The sequence below is a fragment of the Eurosta solidaginis genome, chromosome 4 (assembly GCF_040869045.1).
Source record: "Eurosta solidaginis isolate ZX-2024a chromosome 4, ASM4086904v1, whole genome shotgun sequence".
In the NCBI taxonomy this organism is placed as follows: domain Eukaryota; kingdom Metazoa; phylum Arthropoda; class Insecta; order Diptera; family Tephritidae; genus Eurosta; species Eurosta solidaginis.
In genome coordinates, this window is record NC_090322.1 from 201,602,766 (window position 1) to 201,627,493 (window position 24,728).

At 34.8% G+C, this 24,728-nt stretch overlaps 1 protein-coding gene across 8 annotated transcripts in view; it reads left to right on the forward strand.

The window, feature by feature from the left end:
- LOC137250896 (frequenin-2) overlaps nt 1-24,728 on the forward strand; it is a 287,641-nt gene that overhangs the window by 235,347 nt on the left and 27,566 nt on the right. For all 8 annotated transcript variants that reach the window (XM_067784578.1, XM_067784576.1, XM_067784580.1 and 5 more), the window contains one exon: nt 23,307-23,331. In XM_067784578.1, the coding sequence (XP_067640679.1) occupies nt 23,307-23,331 (25 nt within the window). The remainder of the gene's footprint in view (nt 1-23,306; nt 23,332-24,728) is intronic.

The following is a 24,728-nucleotide window of genomic DNA, read 5'->3' on the forward strand; positions in this document are numbered from 1 at the left end:
TGGACCAGGGTGACACAGAACATCATCTGTTGGATACCGCTAATTTATTTATATATGTAATACCTGCCAAGATTTTAAGGGTTTTTTATTTCGCCCTGCAGAACTTTTTTAATTTTCTTCTACTTAATAGGTGTCACAACCATTTTATAAAGTTTTCTCTAAAGTTATATTTCGCGTCAATAAAACAATCCAATTACCTTACCATATTTCATCCCTTTTTTCGTATTTGGTATAGAATTATGGCATTTTTTTCATTTTTCGAAATTTTCGATATGGAAAAAGTGGGCGTGGTCATAGTCGGATTTCGTTCATTTTTCATACCAAGATAAAGTGAGTTCAGATAAGTACGTGAACTGAGTTTAGTAAAGATATATCGATTTTTGCTCAAGTTGTCGTGTTAACGGCCATGCGGAAGGACAGACGGACGACTGTGTATAAAAACTGGGCGTGACATCAACCGATTTCGCCCATTTTCACAGAAAACAGTTAGCGCCATAAAATCTATGCCCCTACCAAATTTCAAAAGGATTGGTTAAGTTTTGTTCGACTTATGGCGTTAAAAGTATCCTAGAGAAATTAAATGAAAAAGGGCGGAGCCACGCCCATTTTGAAATTTTCTTTTATTTTTGCATTTTGTTGCACCATGTCATTACTGGAGTTGAATCTTGACATAATTTACTTATATACTGTAAAGATATTAAATTTTTTGTTAAAATTTTACTAAAAAAAAAAAATTTTTTTAAAAGTGGGCGTGGTCCTTCTCCGATTTTGCTAATTTTTATTAGGCGTACATATAGTAATAGGAGCAACGTCCCTGCCAAATTTCATCATGATATCTTCAACGACTGACAAATTACAGCTTGCAAAATTTATAAATTACCTTCTTTTAAAAGTGGGCGGTGCCACGCCCATTGTCCAAGATTTTACTAATTTTCTATTCTGCGTCATAAATTCAACTCATCTACCAAGTTTCGTCGCTTTGTCTGTCTTTGGTAATGAATTATCACACTTTTTCGGTTTTACGAAATTTTCGATATCGAAAAAGTGGGCGTGTTTATAGTCCGATATCGTTCATTTTAAATAGCGATCTGAGATGAGTGATCAGGAACCTACGTACCAAATTTCATCAAGTTACCTCAAAATTTACTCAAGTTATCGTGTTAACGGACGGACGGACGGACGGACATGGCTCAATCAAATTTTTTTTCGATCCTGATTATTTTGATATATGGAAGTCTATATCTATCTCGATTCCTTTATATATGTACAACCAACCGTTATCCAATCAAACTTAATATACTCTGTGAGCTCTGCTCAACTGAGTATAAAAACTTAATATACTCTGTGAGCTCTGCTCAACTGAGTATAAAAATAGTAATATTCCATTTTTGTTATTAGACCATATTCAATGAACATACTTGCATGCGTATGTACTCCTGCAGCGAAGTGTAGTTTACTCATACGCAGCGTGGTAGATTTTTTCCATCAGCTTGCTTGAATGTATTTACAAGTGTCACATTGGCAACTTGTTGTTGCACATATCGTTAGCTTAATGTGAAAATGCGCTAAGTCACTTTTTTTGAAAATTTTTATTTTAATGCAGTATTGAAACTGAATTCTAAATACATCAATCACAAAAAAATATTTTAGTTTTTCATTTTTACGTGCTGTGGGCAATGATGTGTAAATCTGCTAAGTCGTCAGCTGTTAAAAAGAATGTGCTAAGTCAAACTGTCAATAATATCAATCTGAATTACTAGCCATTTCTTTGTGCGCGCACTTTATTTATTTATTTAATTCACTCAGTCTAAAAGTACATGCTTTGTTGTTGTTGTTGTATTAACGATAAAGACTCTCCCCGAAGGCTTTGGGCTCAAGCTTAAACTTGTATAAGCTGTTATTAAAATTAATAACACTACTGAATCGATTTGCCAGATGTATAGTCCTAGTTATTGGTTCATTCATAGCATAATTGGTTTTATGAGTTATTTCCATAAATAGTCTATTATGCCGAAGATGACGCAGTAGAATATATGGAACAAACAAATTAGATAATTCAGAGTAATTCGTGCTAAAGTTTATTACATTATACGCAAGCACGATTGAGATAAAAGTTCTTCTGCAATGCAAAACCTGAAGACCCAGCACTTTGTGCCCGTTGGTATATGATGGGAGACCGTCTGGCCAGTGAGGCATACGTAAAGCAACTTTTGTATTAAATTTTTGAACTTTCTCAATTTTATAGGAGTTAGATTCACAGAAAGGATTGAATATTATTGTGCAACATTTAATACCACTTCTGACGAAGGACATATAAAGTTCCTTCAACGTCATAGGGTCCTTAAAGTCACTGATGTTACCTCTACTGAACCCAACCATTGCAAAAGACTTTGCAACAATGAAGTCAATATGACTGGAAAAGGAGGGTTTGGAGTCAAAAATTACACCCAAGTCTTTACCCTCTTAGTAACGATTAAGAGATTTAGCATTTAGTTTGTAGATAAAGTATGTGGCAGTTGTCTTTATGGAATAACACACAACACAGCATTTGTTTGAATTTAAAAATAAGTTATTGTCTGTGCACCATCCGGGAAAAGAGTTCAGATCGGAACCGTTAGAAATGGTTTGACAAATAAATAGTATTTTTTGTGAAATATATAGTTTTAGTGTTATCTTTCAATCATCAAAGGGGAGGAGTGATGGGAAAATTTGTTTTGAGTGTTGGAATTGTGCTAAGTCATAAAATGGCTGCTGGGTTAGCATACATGATTTTTATTTATCTTTTTCAATGTTTCTACACTTAAAAAGTATTAAGTAAGGTATCCTCATTCACAGTTTAAAAAAAAAAGATTATTTCAAAAATTATTCAAAAGTGACTTAACACATTTTCACATTAAGCTAACGATATGTGCAAACGTATATCTGGGCGTGTATATACATATGTACCTAATTGCATACGTGTGCTAGCGGCAAATGTTTTTTATATCCACACATACATATGTTTATTTCTTCTTGATCTTTCTCCATATTCCTCATCTTCTGCATTTTTAGCAATACTTGCAACAGAGACCATTGCACCTAACTCAAAGTGGTTAGAAAGTTAGATGCATTTATGTACGTTAATTAGCGTGGGTTTCTATCAGCATAAAATTGCGAACGTGAACCAGGCCAATTACAATTTAAAAGTCTGAGATTTAAGTTAAGTAGAAAATTTAAAACTCACTTAACTTTCTAATTCTTATGGTTGCGAAGCCATGGCAAGGAAAGTGAAGACAGGGGAAGAAAAAGGAAATGAAAGGAAAGCAAAGGAAGGTAAAGGAAAGGAAAGGAAAGGAAGGAAAAGAAAGGAAAGGAAAGGAAAGGATAGGAAAGGAAAATAAAAGAAAAGAAAGAAAGGAAATTGAAGAGGAAAAATTTGAAGTCAAAAACAAAGTCGGAGAGTTAACCGAAAGTAAACGGCATTATATTGTGGCGAATTTGGCATCACTATGCTGTTAGTAAATAATCACAATAACAAAAACAGCAATCAACCACACTTATGTATATGTGCACACTAAAGCAAGCAGCCACGCTTATATACAAGGTAATGAAGACTATTTCACATACATAACCAGCAGCTCGAAGTGAAGAGATATCTCACATACACAAACGTATTCATCAGCTATGAGCAGAAGTTGTTACTCATACATACACACGCATATAGCTAAATAGCCACTACTACAACTGCTCCATGTTCGTGTAAAATTAAGCCTTAGGAGAAATACGCGAACGCGACAACAGAGAGTATAAAAGCAGCGTAAGCTGAAGAATAACTTATTAGTTTGATTGAACACGGTATTAGTTGTGAAGCGAAGTATAATTTTGAAGTACTACACCCAAAGTTGTATAATAAAGACCATTTTGCAATACCGAATATTGGAGTTATTTATTCGACAGTTAAGCGATTCGAACGTTAGCAGAAGGTGTATATTTATCAAGAATATCCCAAAATTTGTTACAATATTAATTTTTTATCGCAGTGTTATCGGGCTCATCGGAGATGCACGAGGAAATAAACAGTGTCGAAGTAGGCATACTCTTAGCAGTAGCAAGGGGAATATCCAAAGCTTCTACTCGAAGAAAGTACAAACAAAGTGGAATAACATCACCACCTGTGCAATATCAGAATCTATTTGGCCAAACTATGATGGGAGGAGGACGAGAAGTCTTCTGAACAAATCCAGGGCTAACACACGCAAACTGGTAGAAGTCTGCACTGGTCATTTGGTAGTAGGTACGCATGCGGAAAAGATGGGCATTCCGTATAACGACTACTGCAGAAGCTGCAAAGACCCAAATGCCCAGCTAAGGTTCCTTGGAATCCCGTTTCTAGAAGACCTCATAGGGTTATCTGTGATAGCGATCTCGAATATTCTTAATTTTATTAACAACTCTGGCTGGTTGTAATACATTGACCGTAACATTCCGTAGGTTTTTAGATGAGTTACGTGGCCTCAAAACGGCTTTAAATAGCTACTTGGGCTACAGGGTCGCAGCTATTTCACCTACCAACCAAACATTATCGGGTTGAAATCGATGAGTAATGTGTTTGTTCTCGACGAGATAAAAGCTTGTAAGTCATTATCGGCTTGTTATTGGTGTGTTATCGACGAATTTTCAATTTTTTACCGAAATATTTTAAACGTGCCATTGATAAAAAAGTTTATCGATGAGCTATCGCTTTTTATCTACGAATCATCGGTTTGTTATAGGAAAGTTGTACAATATTTATAGAAAAGTTATCGATTATTTACAGAAATTATATTTAATAATTATCAAGAAATTATCGACTCATTATCGATTTTCTGTCGGAGTTTTGTCGATTTGTTTTCGGAGAGTTATCAGTTATTTATCAGAGGCTTATCGATTTGTTTCCAAGTCATTCAACTCTATGCGAGATGGTGCGTAGTGGAAATCGAATTTTCTAACTGTGGGTCCAATTATACCTTTCCTATTCGCGCCCTGACTTTAAACGCGCAAAGAAGGATTTTAATGAAATTATGGGGCAGCGATCATAATTTCTTTCTTGTTGGGCTAAAAAAGGCGTCTTTTGTATGTCGAAATCGTAGTCTGTTGCGAAATTAAGATCAGTTAATTTAAAAATGTTCATATGTTTTTTATATGCAGCCGCATATGAGTTGAAGTTAGTAAATAATATGAATGTGAATATGAATAAGGCAATTAAGTGAACAACTTTTTTTTTATTTAACTTATTTCTTTGAGTTACTATGTATATTAGGGCGGGTCGATTTGAAAATCGCTCATTGCTCTGTGAATATCGTATTCTAGGGATCAAAATAAGAAACTTTGCCGAAGGAAACATACCTCTAAAACGAATTCTGATGTCTCCCCCTCCCCAGGTAGGGACAAATTTTGAAAAATCCCACTTTGACGCATTTAGAGTGCTCCAATCGAGTCCAAATGTATGACCGACCCCCACTAAGTTTGGAGGCCCGACCCACCGATGCCAGTGGCATATCCCCTGGAACACCCCTGGGGGTTCACCATACAAACATTTCAAAAAATCGCCGGTTTTGCACTTTACATGAAAAAATCAGCACAAACATATCCATACCAACTGAAAAGAGCCGCACCACTGCGTATACGTAATATTTTATTATTACGTATAAACAAAAAAAAAATTGCAATAAAATAATTTGAAATGTTTTTATGGTGAACCCTCAGGGGGGTTCCAGGGGGTGTGCCACTGGCATCGGTGTGTCGGGCCTCCAAAATTAGTGGGCGTCGGTCATACATTTGGACTCGAGTGGAGCACTCTAAATGGGTCAAAGTGGGATTTTTCAAAATTTGCTCCTACGGGGGGGGGGGACATCAGAATTAGAATTCGTTTTAGAGATATGGTTCCTTCGGCAAAGTTTCTTATTTTGATCCCTGGAATATGATTTTCACAGAGCAATGGGCGACTTTTTTTGCCTCCCCACAAATAGACCCGCCCTAATGTATACTTATAAATGAACACATATGCCTGCATTGGTGTTTCCGATAACTCATCAAACATTCTTAATTATGTTAATTATACTCACTGGAATGCAGGCTTTTAAAAAATATATTCAATATTTTTCTCTTATCTTTGTGTTATAAAACATAAATGAAACATTCAACTGGCGCACTAAATTATTTCCAACAAATGCAATAATGTATCGTATTTAAAAATGTATGTTAGTATGGATATGCGCCTGCATATACAGGATTTCAGGGTCTTTTGTACGTTTTCGGTCAAACAAAGATAATTTCAATATTCGGTTAGTATCGCAATGACAATAAATTAATTTTCTCATTAAGAGGCAACAGCAGTTAAAGTGGCCAAAACTATAAATTATGTACCAAAATTTATAGATATTTGTGATAAGAAAACTATTTAATAGTTTTGTGTTTTGTTCCTACTGAAATCATCTTGCCATCAAGTGCTACTGTGGACTGAGTAAGCATTTGAAAAGTAGATTCATCATACCTAACCTGATGTATGGGCCAAAATCATAGATAATGTCGAAAGAAGATGAAATAGCGCTTAGTGTATTCGAAAGAAAAGTTCTGCGTAAAATTTATGGTCCTGTCCATGAAGAAGATAGCGAGTATCAAAACACGTATCATGATGAGCCATATGAGCTTTATATAGTGATGAAGCTAATGCAGAAAATAAAAGCTCAAAGGCTTCGAACAAGAGAGTATACCAGTTGACACCGTAGTTTGGAAGCAGAGGAAAGGGAAGAAATCCACCGATTTGGTAGAGGCAGGTGGAGGAAAACTTGAACTCCCTTGTTGCTCCTAATGGACGTCAGTTATGCCGAAATAGGGATAGCTGGCGTTATTTGATGAAACGGCAAATTGGCTTAGGCGGTTAAGCACCAAATAATGATGATGATGATGACGTGTCTGCCTTCGAGATGAGTTGCTGTGTGACTTCGCTCGTATAAACTCTCCCACGCAACTTATTTCCACATAACGCTACAGTGAAGTGACTATAATTACGCTGTCATTTTTTATTACTCCATATAGCAAACCAATACCACACACTACAACTACATTTACGCTCTACTTATATCGCCCACAGAGAGTATAACCTACAAATAATGCACTTACGCTTACGCCTACACTTACATTTTACGAAATGCAGGCATACATATTAACAGTAAATAAATGTATTTTACTTGGTAATTCCGTTTTAGTCAGTTGATGCTGGTGCAAAGTACTTATTTTGGAAATGCTTAGATATAAGCATATTGATTTCACACACACACACATTTGAATGTAGAGGTAACATGTCTACAACACTTGTCGATAACTTTTTTTTGTTTTTAGTAACTTTGTCGAGTAAACACGTACCCTTTTCTCTAATATTGCAAATGCTTCATTCAGAACCACAGAATAACAAGTAAGGAAGTCTAAGTTCGGGTAAAACCGAACATTGCATACCCAGCTGTATACTTGAAGTACTGTTGTTGTTTGTTTTGTGTGCTTAATAGTGTAACAAGGCTGCGTAATAATACATATACATATGGTTCTATTCTGAACAAATTTTTCTTCGAGTTATGGCTCCCGAAACATAGAAAATTGCTTAGTCATAAAAGGGGCGGGGCCCGCCAGTTTTTTAAAATTTGAAGTTTTTCCTATTTATTGTTATAAATCCACTTGAGAAATGAAATATCAATTGATATAAAGCCCTTTTTTGCAAAGATATAACTTATTTTATTCGTCCACGATCCGTTTAAAAATCTTTTATATAAAAGTGGGCGTGGTCCTTATCCGATTTCGTTAATTTTCCTTCAACGCATTCCTTATAGTAAAGGCAACCCCTCTGCGGAATTTTGTGAGGATAGGTTTAACGGTTTTTGGTTTATGATTAATAATATTTGTGAAATTGATTTTATCACAAGTGGGCGGTGCCACGCCCATTTTAAAAAATGTTTTAAAAATTTTTATCAAGAGTCTCAATATCAGTCCACACGTCAAATTTCAACATTCTAGATGTATTATTTACTAAATAATGAGGTTTTCTGTGTTTTCCAAAATGGTATATATATATATTTTCAACACCAATCTATTCTGGGTCCAGATAAGCTCGTGTACCAAATTTTGTGAAGATATCTCAATATTTACTCAGGTTATGGTGTTAACGGACAGGCGTACAGACGGACGGAAAGACGGAAGGACATGGCTCAATTAATTTTTTTTCTATACTGATGATTTTGATATATGGAAGTCTATATCTATCTCGATTCCTATATACCTGTACAACCAACCGTTATCCAATCAAAGTTATAATACCCTGTGTACAAGCACAGCTAGGTATAAAAAGTGAATGTAAGATCAAACGACACCTTTTAGAGTATAGGTTAGGTTTAACTGATAACTCCGTGAGGATCTCACATAAACTGAATGAGTCCGTAGTGATACCAGAAGTTTTTTTTAACGACCAAACTGAAAATTCTTTCAAAAACCAATACTTATGTTATAAAATAATTCCGCCTTCTTGACAAATATAGGAAAGTTTTAACTTGCTGCTTCTAGATCTGACAGCTGTGTCCTTATAGATGAAGTCTGAGCGTAGCAGGCGCCGGGCGCGAGCGTAAAACGTACTTGATCATTTCCTCCTCCAACCCGTACTTCCAACATCTGCTATCAATGACCAAGCCTAATTTAAAGGCATGTGACGGCAAAAAGCAGTGTCCATTCAGAATACCCATCATGAGTCTACAGTCGCCTGTTTTTGATAAGAGTAATTTTCTAGTCTTAGGTTATAAAACTTACAAATAATTTTTAGCACTTTACAGCCCAGCGCTTGGGTCTACGCCTTTCCCGCTTGGTCTCTTAATCTCACCCAATTGGGACGTCTACGAAGCAGGCTTCGAGGTATGTGCCCATTTTAGCTAGTTCATCCGCTTTTCCATTTCCATCTATTCCCTTTAGGGTAAGCATGTATATAAATATGTAAATCAATGTTATTTTATGTGTTCACACAAATTATACCTTTTTATAGAGTTCCCACTTATTGCGCCATTAAATACTAAGCAGATTGGTGGTTCACTTTAAAACACATTTTTTGGCATGTCTTATGGCTCTTGACATAAGCTACTGGAATTTCGACTCGGTTCATTAATACAAGCTATTAAATTTTATTATCAACTTTCATGTATGTAATTAGACTAAGTGAAACGTTTCATAATGTAAGTACACCCAGAGGGTATTGCTCACAGCATTAAGGCGCAATGAAAGCAGCAAACAACAGAAGTATGTGTTCTTAAGATTTTTTAAAAATTTGCTTAGGATGATTCACTTGGTGCAGAAATTAGAATTCTTCAGTAAAATGAAAGAAAAAAATACAACTTCCAAATCCAATTTGAAGATCTTTGTTTAGCTTTAGAATATTGAAAAAATAAAACCCCAACAAAGTACACTTTTTTTATTTGAGAAAAAAAAAAAAAAAAACCCCCTTTAGCTCAATCACCATATGCAGATATTCTATAACGATTTTTCTTTATTTTAGTAGATTAACTCATAGTTTTTTGCAAATTTTTTTTTTCTAGTGTATCAAGCCAGGACATGAGCTGACTCTTCATGTCATCTTCATGTCCCTGATGCGCAGAAACCTATCAAAACAAAACCTTGTACAACTGCATGACAGGCAAGGCCATATGGCTTTCTGACATAATGAGGACATTCTTAATTATAAGCCTTTCCATAGGCATTCTCTAGCGCAAACTTTTGTTGCATGGACCGGTGATGTGACACTTCCCACTTGAAAAGGTTGGCCGCATCCCTTGATTGTGACAATACAAGTCTGAAATTACGGAAGGGTTTTAAAAGAAACTGATTGAAATTTGAGAAAGTTTGTGAAGTAGCATCTTTTTGGTAATGATTATCTGAACACTAATACAGTAGACTACACCGATAAACTAAAGCTTCCATGATAGCCCATTTTCACTCATAGCATCCCAGCCGATTTCAGATGTGTTTTTTATGTTCTTATTCCTTAATCTCATTTAATTTAATTGCTAGGTCATGTTATGCGAATGAACGAAGGCTTTCTGACCAAGACAGTATTTTTATGGGAGGGCCACAAGTGGGAGAAGACTTGACCACCCTTGGTGTTCCCAATCGGCATCAGTTATCGCGAAACAGGGATAGCTGGCGTGATTCATTATGGCGGTTAAGCGCCAATTAATTACGATGATGATGATGATATATGTACATTGAAATCTTTAATTGACATGTAACAAAATTTATTTTTAAAAAGTTTTTTTAGTTTTTCGATTCTGGTGAACAAAACGCATGAATCAATAAACAGATATCGCATTAAAAAATGAGAGGGCAAAAAATCATAGTTAGCGGTGAAATAAATTTTCGCGTCGTGACGTCACGCTTTTGACAACATGTTTCATTGCTGACGCAGTGTTCAGTCTTTATTCCAATCAGAGTATTTTGCTCCGCTCTTACCTCTTTCTAAATTTTTTATCTCAAAGGATTATTTGGGTCGAGTTGAAAACTATATTGGAATAATACCTAATATCTTTTGGTTGAAGTTTTTATTGTATACGTATGAAAAGCTGATTGTTTACAAGTGACAATTAAATGAAATGACGTGAATTCATTTTTCGGGTCTTCGGACATGTTTGTTCCCATTTTACTCACAGTTTTTGTACTTTTTTCGTACGGAATGAGAATAGGAGTAAAATGTAAGCAAAAAACGTATCCGGTCGCGATCTGTAAATCTTACTAAAAATTTAGCATAGAGCACTTCTTGAAGTTTTATATAAAAATGAAGTCAGTGAGATCAGCTAACCTTGTTTTGCGATAACAGTAGCCAATTGGGGCACCAAGTGAGGTCAACTCTTCCTCCAACTGTCTCTCTAAACTCAGTGAAGGTCTTCTCTATTCTGTGGTAACAAACTATCGGACCATATTCGTTCATCCGCATAACATGCCCTGGTTAGCGAAGCCTTTGGATTTTCAATCGCTTCACTATCGTCATGTCTGCGTAAATCTGAGCTATATCATCATTATACCTCTTTCGATACTCGTCCTCGACATCACGGATAGGAATATAAACCTTCCGGAGAACTTGTTTTTCGAATACTCCAAGAGACATCTCATCTTCTCTCGACACCTTCCATGATTCCGAGCCATACCTCAGGACAGGTATGATAAGTGACTTGTAGAGCGAGAATTTTGTTCGTCGAGGGAGGACTTTACTTTTCAATTGCCTATAGAAGCATTTGTTCGCAAGAGTTATTCTCCGTTTGGCCGACATAGTTTTTGCTTTTAATGCTGCTTTCCAAATGAACGAAATCCTTCACAGTCTCGAATTTATATCCGCCAACAGTGACGCAGCTACAAAGGCCACGATGACAGCAAGTACTTCGTCTTGTTTAAGTTTACTGCAAGATCCACATTTTTTGCTTCTTTATCTTATACCAACTCTTCGCCTCCAAGTTTGAACAGCCCGGCGGGTATCCCGTCATTACTTGGCATCTTGTGATTTTTTAACCGTGTTGTTGGATGCCGGAGATCGGTGTATCGGGTTCGTCTTCTCCCACACTCTGTACGTCAGTTACCAGGCCGCTATTATCGTTCCTACAGCCCCGGTCTTGAAACCTTTTGTCATTAATAGAGCATGAAGTATGTATGGTGAACCGAACTCTGGCGTAGTCATTTACTCAGGTAACAGTTTTAAATATTCCGAACACTAATAGCGAAACATGAAAGAAATGTAATAAATCGAAAAATTTCAAAAGCGCTACGTCATCTTTTTTTCAAATTCGATTACAAATACAAAAATTCCGGAATGCGGGATCTTTGCTCATTCGATTATGAGTAGAACATATAGTAATTGCGGAAGTAGCTGAAAAACTTGTCATTGACTACAACAGCAAGTTAGCGACGTATCACCACACCAAAAAGTATCTTAAAACTAATTCTAATATGTATTACCAAATAAAAAATAGGCAACTAAACTGCGTTAACTTATCCAATACCAAATAAGTCCACAAAACTTCTTTTTAATTGACCTACTCGAATAGATGTGTCTCTTAGCTTAGTATGTCAACTTCAATTACCCGAAAATTTTGCAAATAAACGAGTTTGTGGTAAAAGTTGAAAATTCAAAATAGCCCAAAAAAAGTTACTCATCTCCACAGAATTGCAGCAAAATTAAATAAAATATTTTCAGTTAGTTTTACCAAATAATTCGTACACACAAATCTACAGTTGAACTTTGTATACAGCGGTGAAAAGTTAGCCATGCAATGTGGCTGCTACTAGAAGTTTTGTTGTAGCTGACAGTTTCTGACAGTGGAAGAAATTTGTGGTCTTAAAAATGTAGATGAGAAAATTGGTATATTGGAAAATTTAAAGGCGAAAAAAATTTCTCTGTATTTTTGACACTTAATGGAATATTTTAAAATTTGCAAAGCGGTTTCTTTTTGGTTCAACACGTTGGAAAATTCCTCAATAGCATTTGCGGTACGTTACTGGCCGAAAATGATTTATTTCTGATATAAAGAGCTAAACACCAAAAAGGTATTTTAAGCCAAGTTTTTTATATGGACTACAGGTAAACTTTTGTTATGAAAAAAATCATAAAACAGGGTTTGCAAATGCTTAACTATTTTAATTAAACAATGGAGCATTCCACAGTGGGTACCGCACAAATCGTGCGCATTTTTCAGTTATCTACCTTAAAAAAAGACAAGCTGCAACTTTTTAAGGCATTAATATTGTGGGTAATATGTCAGAATAAAAATAAAAACCTGTTTTTGAAATATATATAAGGTCCTGTCAAGTGTATGGGGCGACAGATTGAGGCAAGCTCTCAACGAAAAACCCGTTCTAACACGCATAGATGTTTACGTAAGTCAAGCTAATTTGAAATGAAAAAAAAAAAAAAAATACAGACAACTATCCACAGATACCCATAAATACACTCCCGAAGCCAAATAATGTTAGCGTATGCTGGCCTTTTCCACCATTCGATCTTATTCAACATGTTTATATGTGACGTATAATGTGATGTGGTGAAAGTCCCACTCAAAGCAGGTTTGCGCGTAAAGTTCACAGCGAACATACAAACGAACTGCATTTTCTACCTCTTACTTTTGGTGCAATTTTCTTAAAACTATCGTATCTCATAAGCTCATGAAATTTGCCTTATAAAAGGTATTCTTACACAGTTAGTCAACTTTTTCCAAACGTTTACCCAGGAGACCTCCAACTAGGCAATCTCCCGTGCAAGCAACTATGTCGTGTGATAACCTGAAGTAGCGAGAAATATAAATCATATGCAGGCAAAGCGTATCTCATTGCAGGGCCTGCAAGCCAGTTATCAAATTAAGCATTGTAACGTTTGTGTCCACAGCAGAACAATATAGCAACTATCATCAATTATAACAACAACACATACAAGTGCACATGTGTATACATAGATAACACTTTCTTCCTAAAAGTCGACTACGATCTATCTTGACAATGTTAACCCATTAACGTTATTTGTTTTTATAATGTTAAATGTTCTTATTGTTGTTAAACTCAATTATCTATAAATGATGGTGGAGAGATCACTCTAAACTTAACTGATATATGTTAGTAATATGTAGATATTGTTAATAATGCTAATCTTAGGGTTACGAAAATGTTCTCAATCTCTCAATTTTACGATTGTATATAACTGCCATCCTTTTCATTTCTATACATTTAACTTTCGGTATTTATAGACCTTCCCAAATGTAATTTCGATCATTAGTATAGCGAATATTAAAGAGGTCACATCGCCCTAAGAATATTTAAAGCGTTTTACTTTTTTTTGGTTGTGGTTGTTGAGTTTGATTTGCCTTAGACACATGTCGACAGTATTGACTTTTGTGGCTAGTTTTTCTTAGCACGGATGTACTAAACGTAAGAAAGACCCTCTTCCCTACAACATGTAATTTGACGCTTAAGCCAAAGGAAAGATCAGAATTCTTAATAAAAATAAAATAATAAAAACTTTTTTTTTAAGTTATACGGTTTCACTGAAACCAATACTTACATGAAGTAGTAATAATTCTAAAAGCAAGAAAATAATTAGTTGGGTTCCAGGTACTAGTCATCACACTCCTCGTCAATCTAGGGAGTTGATCGGATAATTAAATAAAAGCGTTGGGCGCGTGAAATTTCTATTGATAGTCAAACGCTCATATCTTTAAAAATAATGGTTTCATATATGCGTAAGTACGATCAACAGAACCTTAATTCGGTTAAGATACGCCCCACGTTTTTAGAAATTTTACGCGTCCAACGCTTTTATTTAATTGTCTGATCAACGCCCAATATTGATGGGGAGAGTGATGACTAGTACCTAGGACCTACCTAATTATTCTCTAGCTTTTAGTATTATTATTAGTACATTTAAGTATTGTTTTCAATAAATAACTTGACATTTTTTTCTATTTATGTATTTATTATGTGTTCCAAATATGAGCCAAATGGGACCACAAATACGATTTTTTTTGAATATCTCGATTCTTTCGCCACATAGCGGCGATTTATTTCATAGGTCGCTTTCTATTTATGTATGTATTATGTGTTCTAAATATGAGCCAAATCGGAGCACAAATACGATTTTTGAATATCTCGATCCTTACGCCACTTAGGGGCAATTTTTTTCATAGGTCTCTTTCTATTCTTGTATGTATTATGTGTTCCAAATATGAGCCAAATCGGACCACACACACGATTTTTTTGAAAATATCGATCCTTGCGCCACCTATCGGATTTTTTTCTTATTATTGCATTGTCATCGGGTTCCGAACTATATTCCAAGTTTCAAGCTTGTAGCTTATCGGAAATTTACTTAAATTTGAATTACAAAATTCGGGCCAGCCAGCCAGCCAACCAGCCAGTTTAATAAAACCGTTTAAAAATCTAAGGAGTTTGGGTGATCCCAAATCTGTGCGCCGTAAACCATGATGGATCTAGATGCAGGATTTAACATTTTAATTTTCTGCGACACGTAGATATATATGTGGTTTATTGACGTAACTCAAACATTTTGCGTTAATGGCGTTTTTTTTATAACAGCCAACTTTGAATCCATATAAGTGCTTAATAAAATATATTTGAAGTATATAAAAATAACTTCCTTGCCATAAGCCCATTTCCAGTAGCAAGAATTTCTATCTCCTTTCCAAAGTATGTATGATGATTTTTGAATCTGTTGTTAACCTAAGGAGTTTAAGTAGGTCTCATCTCAATCAAGCGGAATCATAAAACCTTTCTTTAGCGAATGGCGAGGAAATTCGTGCGACTTGTATCATTTGTAGTCACAGATATGAAAAGAAACCCATTAATGACGGGACTGTCTTCGGCTGTGCAGAAGACTTCATACCTTTCATGAATGGGGCTGAACAATAATTTTATCCCCTTCGTAATCTCCAAATAAATAACCGGATGTATAAGATATGAAATACATAGTGAACAGATGTACATACCTAAACGATTTTTAAGATAAATATAAAATAAAAAATAGGTAGGTACTTTGTGTGAGGATGCAAAGTTTCAGGTTTTTTGTGGTCTGCGTGTAAAAACTATGACTACGAATCACGTGTTTCAAAAATGTATGGCGTAAACGTAACTATTTGATGAATTTTGAAGCTTCTAGCCGTAAAAAAGGGGTCAAAATGACAGTTTATATGAAGTATATAATATATATACCACCGACCTCTATGCTTTTTTCAGACAACAATATATGCTATATACGTAAGCATTTGGTGAAATTTGAAGCATCCAGCTGTTAAAATGGGGCAGAAATTGAGCAAAGTTTCTTATCTGAACAATCGGTTGTATGAGATATATACTATATATACCACCGATCTTTATGATTTTTTCAGACAACAATATATGCTATATATGTAAGGAATCGGTGAAATTTGAAGCTTCTAGCTGTTAAAATGAGGCACAAATTGCCAAAATATATATATATACTATATACTATATATACCACGGATCTTTACGATTTTTTCAGAAAAAAATATATGCTATATACGTAAGCATTCGTTGAAATTTGAAGCCTCTAGCTCTTAAAATAGGACAGTAATTACGAAAAGTTTCTTATCTGAACAATCGGTTGTGGGGATATATACTATATATACGACCGATCTCATCAATTTTTTCAGACAACAATATGTGCGATATACGAAAGTATATGGTGAAGTTTGAAGCTTCAATCTGATAAATTGAGGAAGATATGACAAAAATCCTCTTTTTCTGAAAAATCGGTTTTGTGGAGGATATATGCTATAGTGGTCCGATCTGGCCGGTTCCGACAAATGTCTAATCGGACACCCAAATACATCCGCTCACCAAATTGTATCAAGATATCTCAAAAATTGAGGGACTAGTTTGCATAAAAAAAGACAGACTGACAGAAGGACATGGCTAAATCAGCTCAGCTCTTCATCCTTATTATTTTGGTATACTTAATGGTGGGTCTATCTATAGTCCTTTAAGGACTTACAATTTAGGGATTCGTGACGAAATTAATATACCATTTCATTTTCATGAAAGGTATAAAAAGCTTACAAAAGCAAGCGTTTTTTGATGAAACTGGGATTAATCTATTCAATTGAGTGAGATATAGATTTTATCATGTGCTTAAGATTAGAAAATATAGCTTAAATCATAAATTTCTTAGCGGCTAAATTTTCCCGCAACACCACCAATTCTCTAAGCAATGTGATGCAACTCTAGTACGGTTAAGAAAGAGTGATCCTGCTGTTGTTGTTTTTGTATCGATAAAGGTTTTGAGGAGTGTTATCGATATTGATGATGCTTTGCGGGATATAGAGCAAGCACGCTCCGGTAGAAAGAACCATTAAGGTCAAGCCCGACCATCTCAGGAATAAGCACATTGGACTTTCTAGGCCATTCCTCCCTGATCGTCAGAGCCTGGGTTGCTAGGGAAATAGTATCCACCCCGTGTAGGTTTTTTTTTGTTGACAATTGTGTTGGAGATGCTATAAATTGCGCTGGTAGCCCCTGGAATAATATAGGTATTTAAATCGCTTCTTCGGACAGGCATACCTGCCGTGGGTATATTTTACGCCCCGGTACCAGCGTGGGTGACTGATCCTGCTCGCTTGCATCTTCAAATCGATTCGGGCGAAAAAAAGTAATATAAAAGACATTCTTTTCAGAGTCGGCAATTTTTCTTTACTTACGAAAGCTCATAAATCATCATGCTACTTACAGCTCGATTGAGTTGTTTTATGTTAGGAAAATATTTTACAAACCCTTCAGGCATAATTTTTTGCTTATGAGCTCACAGCCATCACCATTGTTGTATTCAAACCTTTACCAATGAAGCACACCAACGCAGCAACTCATAACGTATTATTAATTTCTTGTACGTCACAGAGTAGACCCATTTATATTTCGATATATCTATAAGTTCGTATTCTTAGTGCATTGATGTAGTTATTGTATGTAATATTAACTCATGAAACAGAGTGTGAGTGTGCCATTGAAACTTGCGCAATTATTTTCTACTTAATGAGATTAAAACCACATTTTTTAATCTCGTATTCTGAGTGTATCTTTAATGAGTTCCTATTCTTCCTTGGCAGCTTCCATTTTACTTTGCGAAGCGCCGCAATAATACTCAGTAATATGTAAAATGTAGGAAAAGAATACTTTGACTTTTACGCGTTGTTTTTGCTTTCTACTTCGTCTATTTTTTTGCGGTCTTCCTTGCAGACAAATTCTTGTTAGTATTTGTTAAAAGCACATACATTTTATAAAATGAAGCTGGAAACAGACAGAACTTTGCGCTATACTTTAACTTTGTTATATATAAAATAATTTAAAAAAAATTTAAGTTAAACGGTTTTATTGAAAACAATACGTACATTAAGTAATAATAATAATAAAAGCTATAAAATAATTAGGTAGGCCCTAGGTACTAGTCATCACACTCCTCATCAATCTAGAGCGTTGATCAGACAATTAAATAAAAGCGTTGGGAGTGTCGAATCTTCATCAAGCGATTTCTATTTCTGTATAGAATATATGTTCCAAATATGAGCCAAATTGGACCACAAATACGATATTTTTTAATATCTCCTTATAATATATACTTCCGCCACTTGGTGGCGATTTGTTTAATATGTCTCTTTCTATTTATGTATGTAATATGTGTTCCAAATATGAACCAAATCGGACCAAAAATGCGATTTTTTTGAATATCACGATCATTGCGCCACCTAGCGGCGATTGTTTTCCTTGGTCCCTTTCTATTCGTGCGTGTATTATGTGTTCCGAATATGAGCCTAATCGGACCACAAATACGATTTTTTGAAATATTTCGATCCATGCGCCACCTGTCGGAGTTTTTTTTCTTATTATTGCATTGTCATCGTATTCTGAACTATATTCCAAGTTTCAAGCTTATCGGGAAGTTACTTAAATTTTAATTACAAAATTCGTTCCCAACGGCCGTCGGCCTGTCAAGTCAAGCTAAAAAAAACCGCTAAAAAAACAACAAAGTAAATAGGCAGAGTTGGTCAAAATTTATTGAAATTTTGAGTTATAAGATTAAACATTTTTTTTTTTGTTTACAAGTGACGTACCAACAATTTTATATGGTATTGGAGTATCAAAAATTTGTTTTCAGTCAGTAGTATACAACTAAATTTTTTCGTTCCATATTTAAATAAGTAAGCTATGATTTTTTGTATCCGGATGAGTCACACAGGAGTATTCGACTTTAGCCAGCTTTGACCTCTTTTTAAGGGTTGTACGGATAAATTTTGTGTGAGCATATCCTATGGTTCGACCAATTGTACCTGTTTAGGCCTGCACGGGTAGTCTCAGATTGGTCCACTTAATACGCCTATAGGTAGTGTCTGACATATCCATTTGCTACTCTCTTTATACCCTTACAGATACTGATCGTAAGATCCGCCTCGAAACCTTACTATGCCTACGAGTATTTTCGGCCACGTCTTCATTTTAAGCCTATGTACTTTGTTGGACAAGTCCTCGTTCTACCTGTTTTTCGTATTGATAGTATAGAAAAATAAGACAAAAACAAATTCTACGATAATGAAACATAAGCTATAGTATTTGGGGCTCGGTATAGGGCTCCACAGTTTTCTCAAATAATTCACAGTAAATCTATTTAATTTTCATTTCATTTTACCCATTTTATTGTAGTTTTGTTAATGGCTTTCTTAAACCGGCTACAAAAAATGTCAGACTAACTACTTCGAAATGTGCACAAAGGGGACTAGAGTAGATCAACTATAGCCTTTATACAGAAGAGAACAATCGTAGACTATCCCCATCAGCAATTAATCGCACAATTTTTTGCTGGGATGTTCAAAGAGATGTGCTGTCGTTTTTTTTTTTTTTTTTTTTTGGTTCAAAAACTCTATTTAAGGCGGCTAATAAAAAAATTAAGTGATATTGATGTCGAAGACAACAAAAGTTAAGGTGGATTAGTTTCCTGTCCACATTTGAGTAGTTTATGAAGCTTTCAGAATGGACAATTCAAAATACATCTATAACACCACCAGCAAGGCGTTGATGCCTAGGAAGTTTGAAATGACGTGGTTCCAAGCTCCCCTATCTCGAATTTTTCCGACAACGGTTTGATGAATTTTTTATAAGATTTTCCAATAAACCCTTAAAGCCTTGAGATATTTGCAAATATGTAATAAGTTCAAAAATTAGTGTCATGAAAAAAGTTTAAAGTTCTTTGAGTTTTTATAAATATATTTCTTACGTATTTACTTAGATCTTCTGAACAGTAAGTACAGCCCCCACTCAACGAACATGAATCATGCTCTAAAAGTCGCTCATTATATCTCTGCTGATGTATGGCGCGCAATCATGGACGGTGTCGAGCGAAAATCCTGTCCGTAATGCCGACAGCTAGTTTCGGAGGAGGTATAAAGATGATATTTACGCAGTTATGACGATAGGCTTCGCTGGCTAGGTTATGTTATGCGAATGCACGGAGAAGCTCCGGTGAAGAAAGTATTTCAGTCGACACCGCAGTTTAGAAGCAGAGTAAGGGAGTAACCTCCACTGAGTTGGGAGAGGCAGGTGGAGGAAAGCTTGACCTCCCTTGGTGCTCTCAATTGGCGTCAGTTATTGCGAAACAGGGATAGCTGGCCTAACTTGTTACGAAACGAGCAAAATCGGTTAGGCTCTTAAGCGCCATTTAATTATGATGATAGTTCTGAATAGGGACTCGAAGGAAGCAGTTGTATTTTAACTGGAATAATATAAGTATAAAACTAGCAGCGTCATTAAGTGGGTTTACTTCAGAAGTCTTTCAGAATCTGTCTTTGCCTCAGTTGAATATTAAGGTTCATGAAAAACTATAGAATTTGTTTGGTATCTGATATGGTTCTTCGTGAAAAGTCTAGACCCTTGGAGTAACATGCGAACGAAGCAACAGAGACTATAAAAGCAGCGCAAGCTGATGAATAATCAATCAGTTTGAATTAAAGACACTATCAGTGAATTTCGCGATAATTTTAATTATGAATTACTAAATTAAGTCCATTTTGAGATACTGTACATTGGAGTTATTTATTCGACAGTTCAACGATTCGAACGTTAACAGAAAGTGCAAAAATATCAGAAATTTCCCAAAACTCGTTACAATAGCATTGTAGAGACTAGTTTTTAATGTTTGTTTGTTTACGTATTTTTTGCTTGGTCAACGTGTAAAAATCTGGCGAATTTCTATCACAATTAATTAAACTGTTTCTTTTAATACATTTTAAAAAGACGTCAAAATCGTGATAAGAAACTTTTCGTTACACACAATGACTTAGACATTTCGAGTTACAATTTAGTTCTTTACAGCTATGACTGTGGGGTATATATTGTGTACATATTAACAGTTATAATTTTAATGCAGGCTTACCAACTTTTTTCACAAGCAATTCTGCTTTATTATTTAACACTCATTTTTAATTTTCAAAGTCATTACGCACAGAGTTTTACGCACAAAAACCTGCACCAATTGTACCTACAAAATAGAGCAAAACAAAAAATATACATATTTATTTAAATATTTTTGTTGGGGTTTCACTTATTTCATAATTGAGTCTTCCTCAAACTGCATAAGTTTCAAGTTTATTTGCTCATTTTAATCCTAGTGAGATAACGTACGTCTGTGAGACGTACGTCGTTTTAATTTTGCTCTCAGTCTCCCACAATCGTAAAGAGAGAACATTCTCATTTTTGTCAGTGGGGGGTGTTTTTCAGTAGTAACGTTTTTGTTTGCTGAAATATATACGATTGTTTTTTAAAAATACGTCTAAGAGACGTATTGTTATCTTTTACGTGCGTACAAATTTTATATATAATTTTTGCCTAAAATGGTAATTTTAGCTAATATTTTTTTAAGTATAGTATAAAACAGTTAATTCATTCAATTGAGGTCCAAAAAAATGTATTTTACTTTAAATGTTTTGCTATAAACTGAGGTCCTTCGAAAGAAGACTGATTTCTGTAAGGACAAGTCCAAGACAAGTCAAATTTAATTTTTAATATATTAAAAAAACAATATTTTTCTTTGAAAAACATTTAACACTAGTGAATACATATCAAATAAATGATTAAAAAAAAAAAAAAATTCAGTTTTTTTTCTATCTTTTGGTTCCCTAAACTTGAACACGTCTCTCAGACGTGCGTTATATTTCTAGGGTTAACACGCCAAGCAAAATGTGGCATAAGCAGTTGTTAACCATAAGAAGAAATACTGGCTTCGCTCCTCCCGGATTAACCTTATAATGAGGTAAACAAATTACATCATAAGAATTACAATAATTACTTATAAATAGGGCAACCCAAAATATGCAAATAGTGCTGATTTAAGGCGCTTATAAAATACCTTTAGGTAAAATCTAAATGTATGCTTCAAGATATGCACTTAGGACCTTTGAAGCCATATAATAGATAATGACTCTTCGGAGTTGACAAATGTTAAATAAACAAAAACAGAATGCAATTCTACATAAACTGTTTCATATTCAAGAATTTTAAACATTCCGAATTTGAAATATTCTAGTGGCGCCACTTAGTCTCTTGTGTTGATGCACTGGCAGGCCAGATCAGCCCAGTGGGATTTTCGATGACCCATAGATTAGAAAACCAATTTGTGAGCCAGAGTTCACTTCCCACATGGAAGCACCTGAAAAATTGGTTTGACACGAGTTCTTTTGGGTTGCAAAAAACTCTTTAAGAAACCGGAAGCTACCTAATTTCTCTAAGCATATAGACCAACTGATACTACATTTTCAACATCTGGGTGTAACCATGAGTATCAAGATGCACTATCTCCACAGACATGTGGACCGTTTGCCAGAGACGATCTCAAGGAAGAGCAGGGCGTGCGTTTTCACCAGGACCTACGCACTACGGTATATTGCTCTACCGGGGGCACTCGAATGCGCTTATGTTAGCTGATTACTGCTTGAGTGTAGTGTCCTGAATCAACTCATAATATAAAATCTCTTAAAAGAAAATTTTACTTACTGTAATTGAAAATAATAAATTTTATTTATTAAAAAAAAATAATTTTCACTCCAAACTTGATTATCAAATATTTCGGAAATTAGAGCTGCTAGGAAAAAACGGTTTCTACACATGATTCAACAATACGGTTTTTTCATCTATACAAAAACAAAATATGTTAGTTCAAATTGTCAAAATCTGCGTGTTGGTGTTGTGCGAATGGAATGGAATGAAAACATAAAACTTAGCAGTTTGTGTATGTTGTAAGAAAATATTGCCAACGCATTGATTTCATTTTGAGTTTGCCATCTCCTTTTGACAATCCCATCGACCATGCAATGATAAAAATAAAATCAGCTGATGATATGAGCCAACCATATAATTGAGCCATGGTTTCTACATTTAAAATTAGGGTAAAAAAATATTTAACAAACATGCATAAAGTCCCATGCAACAGAACCCGTGTCGACCATTGTAGTTATTAGAAGCCAATTTTTATATGAACTGTCCTCAGGAAAAATTTTATTTTCGCATCTTTTCGTATAAGGATTAAAGTGAAAACTGAAAACTGTCTACGATTCAGTGGTTTGAGCTGCTAAAATTCTTTCTCAAATAATAACCGCATGCTCTGTAATACTGACCTGTTAGCTTACGAATAATAACTTTATACATTTTAAAAATACTTGAGTTATTCAATTAAAGATATTCCTATAAAGTTCTGTTTTCTTGTTTTCTCTTTACAGTTACAGAAAAGGAAATCAGACAATGGTAAGTAGAAAACTAATTGAAAGTTATTTTCACTTTCGCTCAAACAAACATAATAATTGAATATTCAGTTACTATAAGCCGTTGTTAAGCTCATTAATTCTTCAAAAATATTAAGTATAAATTGAACACACAATTAAAGAAACAAACATAATTAAAAATTTGTTATCACAGATATTAAAGCAAAATTTAGATTTTTAATTGGTTGTAACATACAATTTTGAGAATGAAGTAAACAAAGGAGCTTCGGAGCTAAACCTTCTCTACCCACTCAGAAATAAACAGTGACCAAGAATTTGCAAAACATTACCTAAACAATTCCATTGAATTGTGCAAGTTTTAATAAAATTAGTAAGAATATTCATTTGTGTAAACTTTTTTAAATTAACATTGGCTTTCATTTAACTGCGGTAGAATTATTCCTATACGAATAAGATACTACTTCGCCTCGAATACAACCTATCCTGCATACAGGCATCATATTTTGTGCCCACAAACTCGAAAAAATTCAACACTTTATCAAGAGTTGCCTTGAAATGCTCAACAGCATTGGAGAGACGTCACACAAGCTACACCAAATATCAATACTGGGTTGTCGCCCATAAAGGGATGGAAGGTAATGAAAAGGTTGATGAGTTGGCAAAGGCGGGTGCACCACACGATGAATCGATGGTTGCAGAAATATCAAAAGTTGACAAGAGTTGTATATGATCTATTAAAGAGCAAATATGTGGAGACAGCAACTAAGCTAGGTCATACAAAACTTTTAGTATTTGTCTAGAGGACGGAGTTATTCTATAACATCAGTCATGGTACATAATTGCTGTTTTTTTCGTTTGGTCGTCAAACAAATTCTGGTAACACTATGAACATATTCAGGCTGAGTGCAGTCTTTATCAATCGGCCAGTTCAACCTAATCTAATGCAGGTCAGACAACTATTTAAAAAGTTAGTAGAAAAATAATTCTTATTAAATGGGAAAATAAAAAGACAATATATGGGGTATTCCATCCCATTTCGACCAATTTTGAACCCGACCCCTTTAGAATTGGCTGAAAGTTTTTCTTCTTTTTCTAGCTTACGAAAGACGTTTTTCAGAATTTTTTCAAATTTTTTCATCCAACTCAAAAAAAGTTATGAATTAAAAAAAAAAAAACGGTGCTATAACTTTTTCAAAAATTTACCGTTTAGGATCTTTTTTTTTTAATTTTTTTTAAATGTACTTTTCGGAAAAAATACAAAAAATATTTAAAATTTTTTTTTTCAATTAAATAAATAAAAAAAAAATGATCGGCCCACTCCGGGATTAATGGGGATGATTGCAGAATTGATTGAAGTTTTTTATGAGAAAAAAAAAAAAAAATGGCGAAATTCGAAAAATCTCGAAAAACTGAAAAATT